General features: G+C 43.8%; 2 protein-coding genes and 1 pseudogene across 2 annotated transcripts in view; 2 read left to right on the forward strand and 1 right to left on the reverse strand.

Annotated features, from left to right (window-relative positions):
• LOC132486289 (zinc finger protein 226-like) overlaps window positions 1-22,826 on the forward strand; it is a 67,690-nt gene that overhangs the window by 8,853 nt on the left and 36,011 nt on the right.
• Window positions 3,633-5,521, forward strand: LOC132486296 (zinc finger protein 226-like; the record flags this gene model as incomplete). Its single annotated transcript, XM_060093281.1, has 1 exon — window positions 3,633-5,521. A coding segment is annotated over one exon (1,290 nt), but the record flags the coding sequence as incomplete, so codon positions are not given.
• On the reverse strand, window positions 15,308-21,297 carry LOC132485808 (protein FAM170A-like; annotated as a pseudogene).

Genomic DNA, 22,826 nt, shown 5'->3' on the forward strand with positions numbered 1-22,826 from the left:
TTTTTTTTTTTTTTTTTTTTTTTTCTTTTTGCGGTATGCGGGCCTCTCACTGTTGTGGCCTCTCCCGTTGCGGAGCACAGGCTCCGGATGCGCAGGCCCAGCGGCCATGGCTCACGGGCCCAGCCGCTCCGCGGCATATGGGATCCTCCCAGACCGGGGCACGAACCCGTATCCCCTGCATCGGCAGGCGGACTCTTAACCACTGCGCCACCAGGGAGGCCCATTGCATAGTCTTTGTACTGGTCACCTGTTGCCACCCTTCTCCTCCCACAGTTTGTTCTTTAGGTGGCAAAGTGATCTTTTGTAACTTTAAGTCAGGTTATGTCCTTGTTTCAAAATTCTCTTGTGGCTTCTTTTACTTAGAATAAAAACCACTGAAAGTGGCTTCTAGAGCCTTCTGTGGGCTGCTGTTCGTTCTCCACCACCTCCCTGAATACATCACCTCTCCTCCCTCTTACCCTATCTTTTCCAGACCTGCAAAGGATGCTTCTGCCACAGAGCCTTTTCCTTGTCCTTCTCTCTGCCTGGAATACTCTTTCACCTGTAATCTTTTAGGCCTCTACTTCTTTCAGTCAGTCACCTTAAAGATGAGGGGGTGGCTGTCCTCTGACCACCCTATGGAAAATACAGTCCTCTCTTTCTTACTCTCTCTGCCCTGCCTTGTTTTGTCTCTAAGCGTTTCACTCATGTACATTTTGTTCACCTGTTTCTCACCTCTTTCTTCCACTGGAGGGTAATCCAGGAGTGCAGGAGGAATTCGGTCTGTTATATGTTTATTGCTCAGTAGCCTCAGTGCTTAGCATAGTCTTGGTACATGACAGGAACTCTTAAATATTTCTTGAATAAACGAATGAGTTAATGGATAGAGAAATTAGCCTTCCATGAAAATAGCTAGTAGGCGGTGAACAAATCCGAGTGAATAAGGGATATTGCTAAATGTTTTTTTGTCTTCAAATGAATTCCTAGCCTAATTCTAACTTCTCAGGTGCCCATGATGTGTGTATGTGTGTGTTTGCCTTTCTGTACAAGTTGGCCCTCGTCAACTTGCACAAAAAATATGTATAGAACCTGTAATTATAACCAAACTGAGTAAAATGCTTTCCCTGTGACTTTCCTTGAGCTCTTAGTAGCAGAGCAAATTCATTTGGGGAGGAAATACTGTTTTGAATGAGGATTCTTATGTCTACTTCTTAGGTAACCCTCCCATAGAAGGAAAGAAATTTCTATTTCCTTATCCCTTATACCAGGGGAGAACAGGTCTCAGAAAACAGCCAGCTGGTGAGTTAGCCTTTCCCTTAAAAGATTTGCCCCGCTGCGTCCGATTTGCCTCCTCCAAAGCCCACCTCACTAATAAGAAATCGATCTTTGTTAGCTCCACAAACATTTTGTGTGTGTGTGTGTGCATTTGTATGTATCTTGTAGAAGGCATTTTAGATAATGTCACCTTGAGTGCTTTGATCATTCTTTAATAGTTTCTAGTCTGTTTCTTCTCAATACTTATCACAGGCTATGGAATTTATTCCCAGCTCACTCATAAACCCCATTCTTCACTTTGGAACTCATTCTTGTTAAAGACCAATGTACCTGTGTCCAAAAATTTTCCATGCTGTTTTTAAAGAGACAGCATTCTTCCCTAGCCTCTAAATTTTGACTCCTGCTTGGCAGGGGGAGTGGAGGAACATACTAGGCAGCACAAATGCCTCAGAAGGATCCAGTGCACAGGTCTTCATGCTTTTTTTTAACCCCACTGATTCTTAGAACCTTTTTTAAAATTAGTTAATTTTTGGTTGCGTTGGGTCTTCGTTGCTGCATATGGGCTCTTCTCTAGTTGTGGTGAGTGGGAGCAGCTCACTGCTTCGTTGCGGTGCGCAGGCTTCTCATTGCAGTGGCTTCTCTTGTTTCAGAGCACGGTCTCTAGGAACGCGGGCTTCAGTAGTTGCGGCACGTGGGCTCAGTAGTTGTGGCTCACGGGCTTAGTTGCTCTGCGGCATGTGGGATCTTTCCGGACCAGGGCTCGAACCTGTGTCCCCTGCACTGGCAGGCAGATTATTAACCGCTGTGCCACCGGGGAAGTCCCGGTTTTTAGCCCCTTTCATATTCTCCTCAGCACTAACCCCCTTGGTGTGCTGCCGCCTCGGGTGCAGCCTTTCAACTTAAGCAAAACTGTACTTTCCAGTCCTTTTCCTGTATCTGATACCTGACTTGTAAAAGCTGTTTCGCGTCTCTGACTTGGTTCAAACTTAACCTGGGATTCAGAATTGTAGAGAATCCTAGAAATCAAACTGAGTTCACCTGTGCATGCATTTCTTGAGCCCTGACTAACTGCTAGGCACTGTTAAAGCTGTGAGCACAGCAAAATGCTTGTCTTTATTGATACTGTGTTATGGTAGGAATGACATGTAATTTTTGAAAGATGATTTAAATAGTATGTCAGAGTAGTCATTTGGTTTTAAATGGGTTTCATTAATGCTAAGTATTTGGGAGTTTAACAGACCATCTCTTGGTTTCTGTGAGTATATAAACCAGAGAACTTGATTTGTCGTGCGAAAGATAAGCTGAACCATCCTGAGGTTCATTAAAGTCTCATACTGTGTCTTAAGTGTAAAATCTTGAATCTTTGAACAAAGCTTTCACATGTCCACATCTCTGAATTCTCTGTCCTTCTAGAAGAAAACAATCAAAGTGAGTTGAGGGCCGTTCAAGACAGAGGATCACGTGAAGAGCTTTCCTGCTGGCAAATCGGGCAACAAATGGCAAATGACTTAACCAGATGCCAAGACTCCATGATAAATAGTTGTCAGTTCCACAAACAAGGTGATTCCCCCTGCCAGATTGGGGCAGGACCCTATTCAAATTTCTGAAGATGAGAATCGTATATTAAATGATAAAGCAGGTAATCCCAGTAGTACTGGAAATCCAAGGTTTGCAACTTTGAGAGCCCAGGATTCTTGGAGGAAAACTTCATTGACTGAGTCACAGAATTATCAGAATAGACACCAGCAAATTTCCATGAAAAATAAACTGTGTCAGTGTAAAGAGGATGTTGACACCATCAGTTGGATTTCACATCACCTTGATGCTCATGGAGTACACAAGGGTCAAAAATCTTACGGCTACAGTGATTATAGAAAAGATAGCACGAGGGTTTCAACACTGGATCAGAATACTATGATTCACACAGGACAAAAACCTTACCAGTGTAATGAATGTAAAGAAACCTTCACCGATCTCTCCACCTTTGATCTTCACCAGCAATTACACTCAAAAGAGAAGTCTCATACGTGCAGTGAGTGTGGAAAAGGCTTCCGTTACAGCTCGGTTCTTCATATTCATCAGAGAGTTCACGTGGGAGGAAAACACAGTGAGTGTGATGAGTGTGGCAAGGAGTTCAGTCAGAGCTCACAGCTGCAGACTCCTCAGAAAGTCCACACTGTAGAGAAACCATTCAAATGTGGGGAATGTGGGAAAGGCTTCAGTCGTAGGTCAGCACTTACTATTCATTGTAAAGTCCACACGGGAGAGAAACCTTATAATTGTGAGGAGTGTGGGAGGGCCTTCAGTCAGGCCTCTCACCTTCAGGACCATCAGAGAGTCCACACTGGGGAGAAACCATTCAAATGTGACACGTGATAAGAGCTTCAGTTGGAATTCACACCTTCAGTCCCATCAGAGAGTCCATACGGCAGAGAAACCATACAAATGTGAGGAGTGTGGGAAGGGCTTCATTTGTAGCTCATCAGAGGGTCCACACAGGAGAAAAACCCTACAAATGTGAGGAATGTGGGAAAGGCTTTAGTCGGCCTTCAAGTCTTCAGGCCCATCAGGGAGTCCACACTGGAGAGAAATCATACATATGTAATGTGTGTGGGAAAGGCTTTAGTCGGCCTTCAAGTCTTCAGGCCCATCAGGGAGTCCACACTGGAGAGAAATCATACATATGTAATGTGTGTGGTAAAGGCTTTACTCTGAGTTCAAACCTTCAGGCACATCAAAGAGTCCATACAGGAGAGAAATCATACAAATGTAATGAGTGTGGGAAGAACTTCAGGAGGAACTCCCATTATCAAGTTCATCTGGTTGTCCACACAGGGGAGAAGCCCTATAAATGTGAGGTATGTGGGAAGGGCTTCAGTCAGAGTTCATATCTTCAAATCCATCAGAAGGCCCACAGTGTAGAGAAACCTTACAAGTGTGAGGAGTGTGGGCAGGGCTTCCATCAGAGTTCACGACTTCAGATCCACCAGCTGATCCATACCGGTGAGAAACCATACAGATGTGAAGAGTGTGGGAAGGGATTCAGTCGTAGAGCAGATCTTAAAATTCATTGCAGAATCCACACCGGAGAGAAACCGTATAATTGTGAGGAGTGGGGGAAAGTCTTCAGGCAGGCCTCAAATCTTCTGGCCCATGAGAGAGTCCAGAGCAGAGAAAAACCATTCAAATGTGAAGAGTGTGGGAAGAGCTTTGGTCGGAGTTCACACCTTCAAGCCCATCAAAAAGTCCACACTGGAGAAAAGCCATACAAATGTGAGGAGTGTGGGAAGGGCTTCAAGTGGAGCCTGAACCTCGCCATGCATCAGAGGGTTCACACAGGAGAGAAACCATATAAGTGTGGGGAGTGTGGGAAGCACTTCATTCAGGCCTCAGGTCTTCAGCTTCATCAAAGCGTCCACACTGGAGAGAAGCCGTACAGATGTGACAGATGCAGTAAGGTCTTCAGTCGGTCTTCACAGCTACAGTCTCATCAAAGAGTGCACACAGGGGAGAAGCCTTACAAGTGTGAGACCTGTGGTAAGAGCTTCAGTTGGCGCTCCAATCTAACAGTTCATCACAGAATCCATGCTGCTGATAAATCCTATAAAAGTGATAGGAGTGGTAAGACCATCAGAGAGCCCACACACGAAAAAAGTTCCATAAAATGATTAAAACAAAAACAAAAACAACTCAGGTGTCATGTGAATTCTTCCAGTCATCAAGTTCAAAAGAAAAAAAAATCATTTGTTTCATTAAAGTCGGTGTTTCAGCCATAGCTCAACATGTCCCAGTAGTCAGGAGGCCACACGGCAGAGAACTCTGGTAAATGGTGTAGTAAGTTTGAACTTTGACCTCTATTAAATGTTAGGGGAGAAGCCTTAGTGTGAGTTTTAGCAGGCCTTGTACAAAAGTATGATGAACATGGCAAAATTTATGCCCATTACAACGTAAATTCCACGAATGCAGCGACGTTTGTTCTGAATCTACAGTCTGAACATTGTCAGCTACTTTGTAGGTGCTCGATATTTGTTCAGTTAATGAATGAGGAAAAACTTTTTGAAAATTATGTTGCAGTCCCCTCCAGAATTTCATAAAAATTTGTATTCAGAGCAGTTAACCTAAATCTGGCCTTAAAAGTAATTCAGGGAGACAAAAATTTGAAGTGTTAGAAAACCACTCAGTATTGCAATTTGTAATATTAATGTGGCATCGTCCTGTTATGATTAGCTCCATTTGTCTCCCCCCAGCCTCGCTTCAAGTTGGATCTTATCTTGGACTTTGTCTATCTAATATTCTGTGAATCTTAGACAGTACAAATTTGGTTATCTTTTGTGACAGTATAGACTTACTGAAAATGGATTGTTCATCTTGCAATACAGAAAACATACTGTTGACCCTTTTTTCAAGAATGTCAAGGCAGAGGTTTAAGTGTCAGAAAGAGTTACTAATGACAGTGACAGAGGATAAACATTTCTTAGTAAATGAACTGATCGTTGGTTTCTTTTTTTTTTTTTTTTTTTTTTTTTTTTTTTTTTTTTTTAGGTCTACCACTTTATTATTTGTTTTCTATTTGTCCCATCTCTTTTTTTTTTTTTGTTATTATTATTTTTTTATTTTACAAATTTAATCAGTTATACATATACATATGTTCCCATATCCCCTCCCTTTTGCGTCTCCCTCCCACCCTCCCTATCCGACCCCTCCAGGCGGTCACCAAGAACCAAGCTGATCTCCCTGTGCTATGCGGCTGCTTCCCACTAGCTATCTACCTTACGTTTGGTAGTGTATATATGTCCATGCCGCTCTTTCACTTTGTCACAGCTTACCCTTCCCCCTCCCCATATCCTCAAGTCCATGCTCTAGTAGGTCTGTGTCTTTATTCCTGTCTTACCCCTATGTTCTTGATGACATTTTTTTCTTAAATTCCATATATATGTGTCATCATACAGTATTTGTCTTTCTCTTTCTGACTTACTTCACTGTGTATGACAGACTCTAGGTCCATCCACCTCATTACAAATAGCTCAATTTCATTTCTTTTTATGGCTGAGTAATATTCCATTGTATATATGTGCCACATCTTCTTTATCCATTCATCTGATGATGGACACTTAGGTTGTTTCCATCTCTGAGCTATTGTAAATAGGGCTGCTATGAACATTTTGGTACATGTCTCTTTTTGAATTATGGTTTTCTCAGGGTATATGCCCAGTAGTGGGATTGCTGGGTCATATGGTAGTTCTATTTGTAGTTTTTTAAGGAACCTCCATACCGTTCTCCATAGTGGCTGTACCAATTCACATTCCCACCAGCAGTGCAAGAGTGTTCCCTTTTTTCCACACCCTCTCCAGCATTTATTGTTTCTAGATTTTTTGATGATGGCCATTCTGACTGGTGTGAGATGATATCTCATTGTAGTTTTGATTTGCATTTCTCTAATGAGTAAAGATGTTGAGCATCCTTTCATGTGTTTGTTGGCTGTCTGTATATCTTCTGTGGAGAAATGTCTATTTAGGTCTTCTGCCCATTTTTGGATTGGGTTCTTTGTTTTTTTGCTATTGAGCTGCATGAGCTGCTTATAAATTTTGGAGATTAATCCTTTGTCAGTTACTTCATTTGCAAATATTTTCTCCCATTCTGAGGGTTGTCTTTTCGTCTTGTTTATGGTTTCCTTTGCTGTGCAAAAGCTTTGAAGTTTCATTAGGTCCCATGTGTTTATTTTTGTCTTTATTTCCATTTCTCTAGGAGGTGGGTCGAAAAGGATCTTGCTGTGATTTATGTCATAGAGTGTTCTGCCTATGTTTTCCTCTAGGAGTTTGATAGTGTCTGGCCTTACATTTAGGTCTTTAATCCATTTTGAGCTAATTTTTGTGTATGGTGTTAGGGAGTGATCTAATCTCATACTTTTACATGTCCCTGTCCAGTTTTCCCAGCACCACTTATTGAAGAGACTGTCCTTTCTCCACTGTACATTCCTGCCTCCTTTATCAAAGATAAGGTGACCATATGTCCGTGGGTTTATCTCTGGGCTTTCTATCCTGTTCCATTGATCTATCTTTCTGTTCTTGTGCCAGTACCACACTGTCTTGATTACTGTAGCTTTGTAGTATAGTCTGAAGTCAGGGAGCCTGATTCCTCCAGCTCCGTTTTTCGTTCTCAAGATTGCTTTGGCTATTCGGGGTCTTTTGTGTTTCCATACAAATTGTGAAATTTTTTGTTCTAGTTCTGTGAAAAATGCCATTGGTAGTTTGATAGGTATTGCATTGAATCTGTAGATTGCTTTGGGTAGTAGAGTCATTTTCACAATGTTGATTCTTCCAATCCAAGAACATGGTACATCTCTCCATCTATTTGTATCATCTTTAATTTCTTTCATCAGTGTCTTATAATTTTCTGCATACAGGTCTTTTGTCTCCTTAGGTAGGTTTATTCCTAGATATTTTATTCTTTTTGTTGCAATGGTAAATGGGAGTGTTTCCTTGATTTCACTTTCATATTTTTCATTAGTATATAGGAATGCCAGAGATTTCTGTGCATTAATTTTGTATCCTGCAACTTTACCAAATTCATTGATTAGCTCTAGTAGTTTTCTGGTAGCATCTTTAGGATTCTCTATGTATAGTATCATGTCATCTGCAAACAGTGACAGCTTTACTTCTTCTTTTCCCATTTGGATTCCTTTTATTTCCTTTTCTTCTCTGATTGCTGTGGCTAAAACTTCCAAAACTATGTTGAATAAGAGTGGTGAGAGTGGGCAACCTTGTCTTGTTCCTGATCTTAGTGGAAATGGTTTCAGTTTTTCACCATTGAGGACGATGCTGGCTGTGGGTTTGTCATATATGGCCTTTATTATGTTGAGGAAAGTTCCCTCTATGCCTACTTTCTGCAGGGTTTTTATCATAAATGGGTGTTGAATTTTGTCGAAAGCTTTCTCTGCATCTATTGAGATGATCATATGGTTTTTCTCCTTCAGTTTGTTAATATGGTGTATCACATTGATTGATTTGCGTATATTGAAGAATCCTTGCATTCCTGGAATAAACCCCACTTGATCATGGTGTATGATCCTTTTAATGTGCTGTTGAATTCTGTTTGCTAGTATTTTGGTGAGGATTTTTGCATCTATGTTCATCAGTGATATTGGCCTGTAGTTTTCTTTCTTTGTGACATCCTTGTCTGGTTTTGGTATCAAGGTGATGGTGGCCTCGTAGAATGAGTTTGGGAGTGTTCCTCCCTCTGCTATATTTTGGAAGAGTTTGAGAAGGATAGGTGTTAGCTCTTCTCTAAATGCTTGATAGAATTCGCCTGTGAAGCCATCTGGTCCTGGGCTTTTGTTTGTTGGAAGATTTTTAATCACAGTTTCAATTTCAGTGCTTGTGATTGGTCTGTTCATATTTTCTATTTCTTCCTGATTCAGTCTTGGCAGGTTGTGCATTTCTAAGAATTTGTCCATTTCTTCCAGGTTGTCCATTTTATTGGCATAGAGTTGCTTATAGTAATCTCTCATGATCTTTTGTATTTCTGCAGTGTCAGTTGTTATTTCTCCTTTTTCATTTCTAATTCTATTGATTTGAGTCTTCTCCCTTTTTTTCTTGATGAGTCTGGCTAATGGTTTATCAATTTTGTTTATCTTCTCAAAGAACCAGCTTTTAGTTTTATTGATCTTTGCTATCGTTTCCTTCATTTCTTTTTCATTTATTTCTGATCTGATTTTTATGATTTCTTTCCTTCTGCTAACTTTGGGATGTTTTTGTTCTTCTTTCTCTAATTGCTTTAGGTGCAAGGTTAGGTTGTTTATTCGAGATATTTCCTGTTTCTTAAGGTGGGATTGTATTGCCATAAACTTCCCTCTTAGAACTGCTTTTGCTGCATCCCATAGGTTTTGGGTCGTCGTGTCTCCATTGTCATTTGTTTCTAGGTATTTTTTAATTTCCTCTTTGATTTCTTCAGTGATCACTTCGTTATTAAGTAGTGTATTGTTTAGCCTCCATGTGTTTGTATGTTTTACAGCTCTTTTCCTGTAATTGATGTCTAGTCTCATAGCATTGTGGTCGGAAAAGATACTTGATACATTTTCAATTTTCTTAAATTTACCAAGGCTTGATTTGTGACCCAAGATAGGATCTATCCTGGAGAATGTTCCATGAGCACTTGAGAAAAATGTGTATTCTGTTGTTTTTGGATGGAATGTCCTATAAATATCAATTAAGTCCATCTTGTTTAATGTATCATTTAAAGCTTGTGTTTCCTTATTTATTTTCATTTTGGATGACCTGTCCATTGGTGAAAGTGGGGTGTTAAAGTCCCCTACTATGATTGTGTTACTGTCGATTTCTCCTTTTATGGTTGTTAATATTTCTCTTATGTATTGAGGTGCTCCTATGTTTGGTGCATAAATATTTACAATTGTTATATCTTCTTCTTGGATTGATCCCTTGATCATTATGTAGTGTCCTTCTTTGTCTCTTCTAGTAGTCTTTATTTTAAAGTCTATTTTGTCTGATATGAGAATTGCTACTCCAGCTTTCTTTTGGTTTCCATTTGCATGGAATATCTTTTTCCATCCCCTTACTTTCAGTCTGTATGTGTCTCTAGGTCTGAAGTGGGTCTCTTGTAGACAGCATATATATGGGTCTTGTTTTTGTATCCATTCAGCCAGTCTGTGTCTTTTGGTGGGAGCATTTAGTCCATTTACATTTAAGGTAATTATTGATATGTATGTTCCTATTCCCATTTTCTTAATTGTTTTGGGTTCGTTATTGTAGTTCTTTTCCTTCTGTTGTGTTTCTTGCCTAGAGAAGTTCCTTTAGCATTTGTTGTAAAGCTGGTTTGGTGGTGCTGAACTCTCTCAGCTTTTGCTTGTCTGTAAAGGTTTTAATTTCTCCATCAAATCTGAATGAGATCCTTGCTGGGTAGAGTAATCTTGGTTGCAGGTTTTTCTCCTTCATCACTTTAAGTATGTCCTGCCACTCCCTTCTGGCTTGTAGAGTTTCTGCTGAGAGATCAGCTGTTATCCTGATGGGGATTCCCTTGTGTGTTATTTGTTGTTTTTGCCTTGCTGCTTTTAATATGATTTCTTTGTGTTTAATTTTTGACAGTTTGATTAATATGTGTCTTGGTGTATTTCTCCTTGGATTTATTCTGTATGGGACTCTCTGTGCCTCCTGGACTTGATTAACTATTTCCTTTCCCATATTAGGGAAGTTTTCAACTATAATCTCTTCAAATATTTTCTCAGTCCCTTTCTTTTTCTCTTCTTCTTCTGGAACCCCTATAATTCGAATGTTGGTGCGTTTAATGTTGTCCCAGAGGTCTCTGAGACTGTCCTCTGTTCTTTTCATTCTTTTTTCTTTATTTTGCTGTGCAGCAGTTATTTCCACTATTTTATCTTCCACCTCACTTATCCGTTCTTCTGCCTCAGTTATTCTGCTATTGATCCCATCTAGAGTATTTTTTATTTCATGTATTGTGTTTTTAATCGATGCTTGATTCGTCTTTAGTTCTTCTAGGTCCTTGTTAACTGTTTCTTGCATTTTGTCTATTCTATTTCCAAGATTTTGGATCATCTTTACCATCATTATTCTGAATTCTTTTTCAGATAGACTGCCTATTACCTCTTCATTTGTTAGGTCTGGTGGGTTTTTATCTTGCTCCTTCTCCTGCTGTGTGTTTTTCTGTCTTCTCATTTTGCTTATGTTACTGTGTTTGGGGTCTCCTTTTTGCAGGCTGCAGGTTCGTAGTTCCCGTTGTTTTTGGTGTCTGTCCCCAGTGGCTAAGGTTGGTTTAGTGGGTTGTGTAGGCTTCTTGGTGGAGGGGACTACTGCCTGTGTTCTGGTGGATGAGGCTGGATCTTGTCTTTCTGGTGGGCAGGTCCACGTCTGGTGGTGTGTTTTGGGGTGTCTGCGGACTTTTTATGATTTGAGGCAGCCTCTCAGCTAATGGGTGGCGTTGTGTTCCTGTCTTGCTAGTTGTTTGGCATAGGGTGTCCAGCACTGTAGCTTGCTGGTCGTTGAGTGAAGCTGGGTGCTGGTGTTGAGATGGAGATCTCTGGAAGATTTTCGCTGTTTGATATTATGTGGAGCTGGGAGGTCTCTTGTGGGCCAGTGTCCTGAAGTTCGCTCTCCCACCTCAGAGGCACAGCACTGACTCCTGGCTCCTCAATTTGGGATGATTTGTTGTCTATTCATGTATTCCACAGATGCAGGGTACATGAAGTTGATTGTGGAGCTTTAATCCGCTGCTTCTGAGGCTGCTGGGAGAGGTATCCCTTTCTCTTCTTTGTTCTCACAGCTCCTGGGTCTCAGCTTTGGATTTGGCCCCGCCTCTGCGTGTAGGTCGCCGGAGGGCGTCTGTTCTTCGCTCAGACAGGACAGGGTTAAAGGAGCAGCCTCTTCGGGGACTCTGGCTCACTCAGGCCGGGCGGGAGGGAGGGGCACGGAGTGCGGGGCGAGCCTGCAGCGGCAGAGGTCGGCGTGACGTTGCACCAGCCCGAGGCGCGCCGTGCGTTCTCCCAGGGAAGCCGCCCCTGGATCCCGGGACCCCGGCAGTGGCAGGCTGCACAGGCTCCCGGAAGGGCGGTGTGGACAGTGACCTGCGCTCACACACAGGCTTCTTGGCGGCGGCAGCAGCAGCCCCAGCGTCCCACGCCCGTCTCTGGGCTCCGCGCTTTCAGCCGCGACTCACGCCCATCTCTGGAGCTGCTTTACGCGGCACTCTTAATCCCCTCTCCTCGCGCACCAGGAAACCAAGAGGGAAGAAAAAGTCTCCTGCCTCTTCGGCAGCTCCAGAGTTTTCCCGGGCTCCCTCCCGGCTAGCTGTGGCACATTAGCCCCCTTCAGGCTGAGTTCTCGCCGCCAGCCCCAGTCCTCTCCCTGCGCTCTGACCGAAGCCCGAGCCTCAGCTCCCGCGCCGCCTGCCCCGGCGGGGGAGCAGACAAGCCTCTCGGGCTGGTGAGTGCCGCTCGGCACCGCTCCTCTGTGCGGGAATCTCTCTGCTTTGCCCTACCCAGGTATGTGGGGAGTTTCTTGCCTTTTGGGAGGTCTGGGGTCTTCTGCCAGCGTTCAGTAGGTGTTCTGTAGGAGTTGTTCCACGTGTAGCTGTATTTCTGGTGTATCTGTGGGGAGGAAGGTGATCTCCGCGTCTTACTCTTCCGCCATCTTACCCGGAAGTCTCGATCGTTGGTTTCTTATTCACCACATTTCCGTCTAGGTTTTGATGTGATTGTCTCCCAAGGGTTTTAGCATTACTTTCACCAAGACTTCTTAAGTAGAGAAAAGAGTCTGTTTGAAGTAGATTACTTTTGTCAAGTTCTCTTATCTCCTTACTCCTCTCTGGCCTGAGATAAAAAGAAAAAAATTATTTGTTGAAATTTGGTAATTTCATCAAACATATTTATTCAATGACTGACTTGCACACTTTTTCCTAGCGGTGGATTGAAAAATTGATTTTCAAAGTGAAGTTGCTGAGTACATATCAAAACATAGAACGTGCATCCCTTTGATATAGAAATCAGAATAGGACCTTATAATTAGGAAATTGAAATAGAAAAGGTGAGTAGCATGTCAATGTTACTAAATTTTGTAAAAGTGAAATATTCAATAGGAATGTCTTTATATTTTAAGATACTTATGTAATAACAGATCTGTTAAAATGATGGCTTAAACTTAATGACAGAAGCATGTAACAGTTGAATGTATTTTAGGTAGGTACATCACATACCTTAATCAAACATGTATGTGTGTGTGTTAATGCATCCTATCATCTGTAAAGGGATATTCACCCTTATGTAAACAGTGGCAAGATTTTCAGGGATTTTTTCCACATTTAACTTCCATATTTAAAATTTTTCATTGAGCATCAATTTTCCAGTAAAATACTGTTATTTTTATAGTAACATAGGTAGTAAAATAATGTAAAATATAATATTAAAAATTACTAAGAACATATTAATCCGTCACAGTAAGAAATCCTACCATCATGAGGTATACATATATATGGCCAAAATTAAGGAATAGACCTCTAGAAATCAGTTATAAAAAGAAAAAATGTATATGGTTATTCAAAGATACAGAATATTAGTCCGTGTAACAGTATATTTATAATTAATGCATTTGAAGTTTAGGATAAATCCATGCAGCCCAGAATATTCTGTTTTAATTCCAACAGTAGAAATTTACACATCCTAGTTCTCCTCATCAGGCTTCCTTACTGGGTGAATGGACGGATAGCTCGGGGTACCGGCTTGTCCTTTCAAGTGCTTGGTCTGACTGGAGAAGTAGCTGGGTCGTTCCAGACACTATGACACAGAGAACCATTAGCTGTGGGGAAAAAGGAATTTACCCCCCAAAAAACTTTTTAAAATTGTTTACAAAGTAACAGTGATTGGGCAAATCCTGAAGATAGAGAGTGGAAATAGGTAAGTTTTAGAGGTAAAATTTATCAACGATTCCCTAAGGAAAAACGTGCATAGGGAAGAAACCTCGAATGATGGGAACAAGTTGTTAAGGAGGAGGTTTGCATACCATTTCCTACTTCTTAGTCATTTCACTGATGTTTAACACTTACTTGGTTAAAGGGCTTTACTCAGCAAAAGATGTATTTAATGTGAGAGGCAGGTTTCCAAGATTGGTTTCCTAGACCACACCTTCACATGTGTATGTAAAGTCCATGCTACCTCAAATTGCATTGCATTAGATGTCAGAAATCCTAGGGCTTTCTTGTTTGGTTTGGTTTGGTAGATATCAAACCACCAACTCTCAAGGTAATTTGTAGTTTAGTGAGTTAAGTCAAGGGCTGGAAAACTACCTCCTGTGAGCCCAACCTGGCTCATTGCCTTTAAAGCTTTATTGGAACATAAAAGCTCTTTATTGGCCCATCCATTTATTTACCATCTTTGAGTGTTTCCCATTGTGCTGACAGTGTTCAGTGGTTGTGACGAGCACTGATGGCCCACAAAACCCAAAATATTTACTTTCTGGCCCTTCAGAGAAAAAGTCTGTTGATCCCTGTGGTAAGCCCAAAAGGTTTGTCTCTAAGTGAAAGACCACAAGTAGAACAGAACTTAGACTTGGTTCAGTGAGGATTCCAGAGAGGTTTCCTTTTTGATTCTCATATCTGCCCTTCTGGTTGACCTTGTTCTTTAGTTTGGTTCAAAGACAGTGGTAGCAACTAGGGACTACCTGTTTCTTTCTTCACATTCAATGAAAGAGCTGCTCTTCCATTCTTAGTGTTGAGTAGTTCACAACTCACTCCCAGTGCATGGCTTCCTCTAACCTTGACTCCCATCTATGCTAAAGACTAAATCTTTAGCTTTGTATCCAGTTCCATTGGCCTTTGTAGGGCCTTCAGTTTCAACTCCCAGTTGATAGCTTGAGCTCGAAATCTATTTTTACCGTTGGGGATTTTCTGCCTTAGCTTTGAGCTTGGCTACATAGCAACACTTTGGGGGACTTGTTATAATCAGCATTTCTATCTTTCCTTCCTTTTCATTTATTTATTTTTTTAAGGGGATCCAAAGTCAAAGTCAGTGGCTGAATGACAACACATTGATTCACAACCTTGTAGATTCTCTTATGTCATAGGGCATCAGTGGGAAGGAGTAGAATCCTGGAACTTTGAGGTGGAAATATATGGGCAGATTCCAACAAAGCTGAGGCCTGTGACCTCTGACCTGTGACCTCTTAGTTGAGCCTGCTGTGCTATTAGAAGGAAGTCTGCCTCTACTCTGAGATAGTTTCCTTGCAGGGGACTGTGGATCCTCAAGACTTGCCTCCACTACCTCTCGTTTTTCCAGACCTAGTAATCAGACTAGAGTCCTTGAAATGGGGACGGGAGCAGGGAAGGGGTGGGTACCCACCGGGTATAAAGGATGACCATGAGGAGACACTATCTGCTAAAATAAGGAATTTTATAATTTATATCAATAGAAACCTGAGAAATGTGTGTGGATTTTGTAGGTATTGAAGCAGGTGGGAGTAATGTAATATTGGGTTAGGCTGGATTTGTTGATACGAGTGCATTCAACACCCATTCCAGACTCAGCGTGTTAGCTTGGCTACCTGGGAATGCCTTCAACAGTTTGCTCAAATGACTGAAACCTGTACCCAAAGTTAGCGTATGCTAAAGTCAAAATGCCAGAACTTTCTAAGTATGTTGTAGCAAAATTTCTTGACGTTGGCATGACTGACATTTTGAACTGGATAGCTCTTTGTTGTTGGGAGCTGTCCTGTGCAATGTAAGATGGGCCAGTGGCACATACTCTTCCCTGCCACCCTAGTTGTAACAATAAAAAGTGCCTTGAGGGCTTCCCTGGTGGCGCAGTGATTGAGAGTCCGCCTGCCGATGCAGGGGACACGGGTTTGTGCCCCGGTCCGGGAAGATCCCATATGCCGCGGGGCAGCTGGGCCCGTGAGCCATGGCCGCTGAGCCTGTGCATCTGGAGCCTGTGCTCCGCAACGGGAGAGGCCACAACAGTGAGAGGCCTGCGTACCGCAAAAAAAAAAAAAAAGTGCCTTGATACATCTGTGTGCACCAGCCACGTGGGGCTCATTCATAACACAGCTCCTTAAAGAAAAAAGTCTCAAGACACTGCCACATATTTCCTGGGAGGGGGGACCAAAAGTGTCCCCAGCTGAGAACCACCGCTGTAGAAGGTTTACAAAGGCATAGGAATGCCAGACCACTGGAGTGGATTTATCACATAAGATGTGCTCACCCAAACCCCCTATGTGCCCTGGGAGGGCTCAGAGGACACTTCCTTTGCCAGAGGTTTAAGAAACGTATTGGTGAGGGGAGCGTTAGCAGTCTTGGAATGCTCTGTAGCTGTTCTTCTCTGCAGGCCAGGAATGAGAGGGAAATTATGTCATCATAATGGGCTCCCTAAATTCAGTGAGGCTAATGGGATCGTGGGGCATCATGGGTCAAGTGGAAACACTCCATTGGCAGAGATAAAGTGAGCGTGTTTTTCACAATGAACAGCAAAATGAAAGGGCTCATTAGAATGCTTTGATACACAGAGATTTTTTATATTTGCTCATGTGCTATCTCTAGGGCTGAAATAAATGGGAAGTCTACTAATACCCTACTTGATTTGAATCAGGAGAAAAGCTCTAGGTCTGATGAACATGTCTGACCGGAATCAACATGGGAGTTGTACTCCCTCAGCCAATTCGATAACATGAGTCAGTTCCCATTTCCAGAGCATCTTGAATGAAGGGCAGGCCGGGTCCCCTTGAGGGAGGATATACCCTGGTTTACTACCAACTATCCCGAGGGTCCTTTCTTCTCCCTGGAAGGGATCAAACAACTGAGGTAGAACAGGAAGAGACAAGCAGCACTCCAAGCTCTGCTGGTCAGGGTCACCCTCCAGCGTTGCCTTAATGCTCAGAGCCAGACACACCACAGTGAGCTTGGCTCCAGATCAACTACCACGCAACGAAGGTTCTGGAACACTTCCATATCTCGGGGGACCTCATTTCCACCTGACTCTCTTTCATATTCCCCTTTGTCACGGAAGGCTAGGTCCAGTGGTCAGGGTGAGATCTCGGCTCAGGCCCCAGGCTCTCAGACCTCAAAGTTCTGGTCCTGCAAGGGCCCCTGTCCTCTCTTCAGACCACTCCTGGCTCTCTCTGCCGACAAGGAGCTGCTGGTGGTACGTCCTCTAAGAGTTGAGGTCCATCGTGCAGACCCTGAGAAAACTCCTAGGAAAAGGCTCCACCTTCTTGTTGAAGTCAGCAGAGCTCAATTCCTTTGGAAGTGCTGGGTGTGTCCCAAGTTGATGCAAGTGCAGAGCCATTAGGTAAACCAGCACATGTGTGCGGCCCCTTCCCTTAGACTCCTCTGGGCCCTCGTGACATAGGCTCAGAAGAGTGCCAGCCTCAAGCCTTACCTCTTCCAAGGCCACACCGTCTCCAGGATCTTCTGTCCCATGAATCTCAGTTGCTGTGTGGAACTCAAAAGAGAGAAAAGACCCTGCCTGCGGGGTCTCTTCGGGCTGGGGCCTTCTAGCTTCTCTTCCTCCTCCTCCTCCTCCTCCTCGTCCTCGTCCTCCTCCGCGGGGTGATCTCGGATTCCACATTGCCCATCCGCTGGGCCATGTTGAGATGAAAGACACGGCAGCTGAAGCCCTCCAGGACGCCGCCCTTCACGTGCTGCTGGAGGATCTCCAAGGTGGGGAAGACCCGGCAGCAGGCCATGCACCTGAAGCCGGTCTCCATGGTCACCATCCAGTCCGGTGTCTTGGCCCTGGGTCTCTCCTGGACTGCAGGTGACCCTGATGGGCTGCCTGGCTCTGCCCTTTCCTCATACTCTTTCTCCTCCCCAGTGGGCTCACTGTCAGACAGGAGGTTTTCGGTGGACACATCAGAGGGGTAAGTGCCTACGGTGCACGCATCCTCAGGAAGGGTCACTTCTTCTATCGTCAGCTGCTTTTCAGGCAACTCCAAGGGTTTCTTTGTCTTCCAGGAGACAGCTACACCCTTGTTCACTTGTACCTGCATGTAGTATATTTTCATGCCCCTTTCCTCTTTGTCTGGGTGCAGATAGTGCTTACAGGGTGGAGAGGGTGAGGAGGAGACACAGTGTGATGGGGGAGCGGTCTCTCCTTCTTCCTGATCCTGGGCTAGGGGTGCTGTAGGCTGGGCAGTGTCTCGATGTGATCTCCGGATTCCTGAAAAAGGAAATTAAAACCATAATAACATGCATGGGCCATGCCGGAAGCTGAGGGAGCAGGTGTGGTAGACGAGAGAGGGACATTTGCATGACGTAGCTATGTCGTGAGCTTGGTGTCTGTTGGCCGTAGGACAGAGCGTTGTATCTGGTGTCATCTGTGGGCTTTTCATGTGCGTGTGGGGGGATACTGGAGCGGTGCCTGTATACAGGGGTGTGGAGTATGGTGGTGAGGGCTGTGGTATGTGAGCGACGCGGGTGGATGCGTGTACGACGAGGAGTGTGAGTTTGGGAACATCGGTGGTGCATTACTTGTGGAATGGGGCTGTGGTGCTTGGGGTTTCTGTGTGCACTGAGAAGGGCTGTGCCTGGAGGGCGGATGTATGTGTGAGCTGTGTGGACCTGAGCTGGAGGGTCCTGCTCTCAGGCTGGGGGTCTATGATGCAGAACTCTGTCCTTCTCTGGAAGCAAAGGCAAAGAGAAACCCTACATTTTCCTCTGAAGATGCTTAATCTGGTCCCTCTTCCCTCCACCTCAAGCCCAGACCTTTCCGGCCCCTGCTCCTTGACTTCGCCACCATGGTAGTACCAGGATTCACACACCCCCCGCCCCAGACTCAGCTGGGCTCCATGCCCTCGTAACAGCTCAGCCATCCTGCCCAGGCTCCTCCACAGAGCCCTCATCACCTCTGATGACCCTGGGTTTCCTCTCAGCCTCACTGGGATCTGTGTGCCTCCTGCCTCACAGCCAAACACCCCCTCACCTGAGGAGCCCCACGCCCTTACCAGCGTAGATGAGCTTGCGCTGCGAAGAAGCACACGAGAAGTGTTTAGGGGCAGAGGAGACCTCCCCTGCCCCTGGGCTGCAGCCTTTGGCCAACACAGTGGATCCAAGCTGAGGGGGATCCTCTTGTGACTTCGAGATTCCTGAGGGAGGAATGAAAGGCTCACGGTGGGTTCATCAGTCCTCTGTCCATAAGTATTTACCGAGTGTCTGGCACATGTCAGGTGCAGTGAGTACACACAGTTGAGAGTGTGGTTCCCAGTGGATACTCCAGGATTTAATTCCAATCAATACTTATTCTCTCACTGTCTAGTTGGTAATGTAGGCCTCGGTGGTGACTGTGAGTATGTGGGAAGAGTGAGTGATGTGTATCAGTTAAGTCTGTGGTAAGTGTGGGGTTGGCATGGGGAGCACGGTGGAGATGTGTCTTATCTGTGTCTGTGGCCTTTGTGTGCATGGTTTCTGTTCACAAGTCAGGAATTCTGGGACATGTAACTTTTCCTCATTACATGGTGTGGCTTGCATTTATGGTGTGTGTTCATTCATTCATTCACCAAGATTCAGTAAGCAGCTACTCCTGTGTATCCGGCACTCGTGCATTGTTGTAGTCTCTGGTAATGCTGCACATTCTAGTAGAGGAAGACACACACTAAACAAAAATACAATAAATATATACTACCTGAGCTGATGGCAAGTATATAAGGGTTGCCAGACTAAGCGAAGAAAAATACAGGGCACCCAGTTAAATTTCAGTTTCAGATAAACCCAGAATAATTTTTTAGTGTAAGTATTCCCATGCAGTATTTGGTCTTACTTACTTTTAGTGTAAGTATGGCCCATACAATATTTGGGACATACTGATACTGAAAAATTACTTGTTGTTTATCTGGAATTCAAATTGAACTGGATAGCCCATATTTTATCTGGCAACCCTGACATGGGTTAGTGAGACTGTGGTTTACTGTGGTTTGTACAAAGCGGGTCTGGCATTACTCAAGAATGTGTTACAAGTGTGGTGTGTATGACACGTGACTGGTTCTTATAGAGGTATTTAGAGATGGCTGAAGTTAGCTGTGTTTGTGCGAGAGTTGAGAAGATACATATATATATATATATATATATATATATATAGTGTGTGTGTGTGTCCTATATATATAGTGTGTGTGTCTATATACATATCTCATCTCCAGTGTTTGGTGTTGGAGGAGAGGATTGTGATCCAGGTGGGTTGTATGAGAACGTAGTACAGGAGGGATGCGTGTATATACCTCCATGTGCTATGTGTGGTTTAATACGGAAGTTATATGTGGGGTGTGTGATATTTTTGCTGTATCAGAGTGTCCATGGGTGTATGAGTTACTGTCTCATAAAACACCCCTAACAAGAGTTCTGTATACACTCTTACGTACGCCGAGTGTCAACCAGGTCCAGGCAGGATGAGAAGAACTTTACCACGCAGACTTTATATCTGATAAGCACTCTACCCCCATTCATCCTGCTCTTCTCTGCACTACCACACACACACACGCTCACACGCTCACACACACACACACAGGAACATAGAGAAAAATATTCTGAATGGTCAGGGGCAGTCATTGCCTTCCCCAGCCTGTCCCAGGCACTGCCTGAAAATCTGCCTGCTGTCTACACCTCCATTCCCAGGGCCCATCCTACAGTCTCCAGGGCCCTGGGCCTGGTAGGAGCTCCTGGGCTCTAATCTGGGGCAGAGGCCTCTAGCTGGAACTCTGGCGTGACCACCCCCTCCCAGGGCAAGCTACTCGCCTACATTTAATGCACGCAGGCACCACGTGGCCCGTGGCTCTCAGAGCTCCCCGCAGGACCCTGAGGACATTTCTAACCCCCGCCCATGTAGTCTCAGTCTCTGGAAAGCCCTTCCCTTCCCTTGATCTCCTTTGGGAAATTGTTCCTGTTGAAGGAATAAAACCTCCTTGCTTTCAATATGACACCATCCCTAGACAAACAATCTTCTTTCGAACTGCATTCCACTTGTCAAGATACTTTTCAACAGGGCCTTCAGCTCATGGGGCTTCTCTTTCCACTTTGGTAAAAGAGGCCAAGCAAGTCATGGGTCTCTCTCAGCATCCTTGCATCCTTCACATCCCCCACCTCATGACCCCAGGGAAAGATCCAAGAGAATAAGAGAGAAATCGGGGACTGAGAAAAGCTGCACCTCTAGGTCTGTGCAAGCAGGATGCAGCCTGCTGTGAGTCCGACAAAGCTCCAGGCCCGGCAGCCCCAGGAGAGAGTCCTCAGAGCAGCGGAGCTGACCTCCCATCTCCCAGGGGGCATCTGGCCGTTCTGTGCCGTCTCACACCACAGGGACCCTCCGGATGGATACGGCAGCATCAGTGAGACAAGGTCTCTCCCTCCCTACTTCACAGGTGACACGTTCTCAGTCCCCCGCTTCCTAGAGAAGGTTCAGTTTGGCAGAAACCCATGTGCCCCAGCCAAGTTGCCCCCCACATACCTCCTCCCTTCTCGGCAGTTTCCTGGGACTCTTCATTTTCCAGATGTTTCCTCTTTTGTCGCCGTTTCATGGTACCAACTAGAAGTCTCCCTTAGAAGATGCCTCAAGAGATGTCCAACTCCTCCTCTTCGCTACAGGTTGGCCCTTGTTGGCTCTTGGGCAATCCGTTGAAATGATTCAATACAAATCAAAATAGTCAAGTCTCCTAAATGGCTGAAAACCTTGTACCACTTAGTGAACCAGCAGTGCTGCCTAGTGCTCACCAGGGCTGTTAAGTTTGCAAGGTTGCCAGGCGCACAGCAGGATTCTGTGACCTCAATGATGACATCGGAGCATTCGGTGGACCTAGGTTGAGCACAGTGTCTGCAATAGCACAGGCCCCGTTTTCAAGAACAATTCCTGTTTCCCAGCTGAACCTTTCCCATGAAAGGGAAAGGTTCATACCACATCTATTATAAATTGTATCATACCATATCTATTATAAAATGAACATTTTGATTGGAGATCTTTTAATGTCTTTTATATAGAGATTTAATATGAATATTTTAAATGGTCTCCAGTTTCCCTGTGGATTATTGACATTTTAAACTCTGCACTTCAGTTTTCCCTCAATACGTGTAATTTTGTCACGGCTATTTCTGTACTTAAAGATGAGGAACTATATAGTTGATTTCTTCATTTTTTCCCCATCTCTTTCCAAGGTACTGAATTTGATTGTATCTTACGAATGAGTGAAAAATGCTAGTCCTTGAGTCAGGACATTGGGCCCTTTACCAAGTAACTCAACCTGTCTGGGCTTCAGCTTCTGTCTGTGCGATCGAGAGGCTTGGCCTAGCTGACTTTTCAAATGCTGTGTTCCTTTGATTCACTCTCACGTACTGATCTGCTACTTAAGAAGAGGGCCTGTTCTCGTAAAGTAAGAACAGGCGTGTTTTAATCCTTGGGTTGGGCGGAGTTTAAGTGGTCGTACTCAGTTTGTTAGTGATATTTACTTTTACGTATGCTTAGCTCTAAATAATTTATATGGCTCTTGTGACTATTTTTAGATCTTCTTTTTTTCTTATTTTCTTTTACAGTTTCTAATTTATTATCGCCAGTGTAGAGGAGCCTGATTGATTTTTAAAATGTATTGATCTTGTATGTGTGTGCCTTGTTGAACCGTCTTATTAGTTCCTGCTAGTTTATCTGTGGGTTCCTTTGGGTTTCCTAGATAAATGAGCATATTAAATGTAAATAATGTGTTCTTTGGATAAAGTTTATTTTCTTGCATCTATATATATAGAAGCAATATGTTGAATTGATTTAAATATTTAAATACTTACATACCTGTTATCGTAATAAGATTCTTGATCTTATTTTCTTTCAATCAATATTATCTTTTCAAGATTTATCCACATCAGTCCATATAGATCTAGGTCTTTGATTTTTGACTGTTTGATATTATTTCATCACATGCGTATAGCATCATTTATTTTCCATTCAAGCATTATTGGACAATTGGATTGTTTCCCTCCCTTCTCTAGAACAAACAACGTTTCCTAGAATATCCCTGAAGATGTCTGACAGTCGAGAAGGGCCAGGCTGCCCGAAGATTCCTACTTGCTTTTAGCCACCTTCCAACAGGCCATCTCCAGCC

Source organism: Mesoplodon densirostris, chromosome 3, assembly GCF_025265405.1.
Source record: "Mesoplodon densirostris isolate mMesDen1 chromosome 3, mMesDen1 primary haplotype, whole genome shotgun sequence".
In the NCBI taxonomy this organism is placed as follows: domain Eukaryota; kingdom Metazoa; phylum Chordata; class Mammalia; order Artiodactyla; family Ziphiidae; genus Mesoplodon; species Mesoplodon densirostris.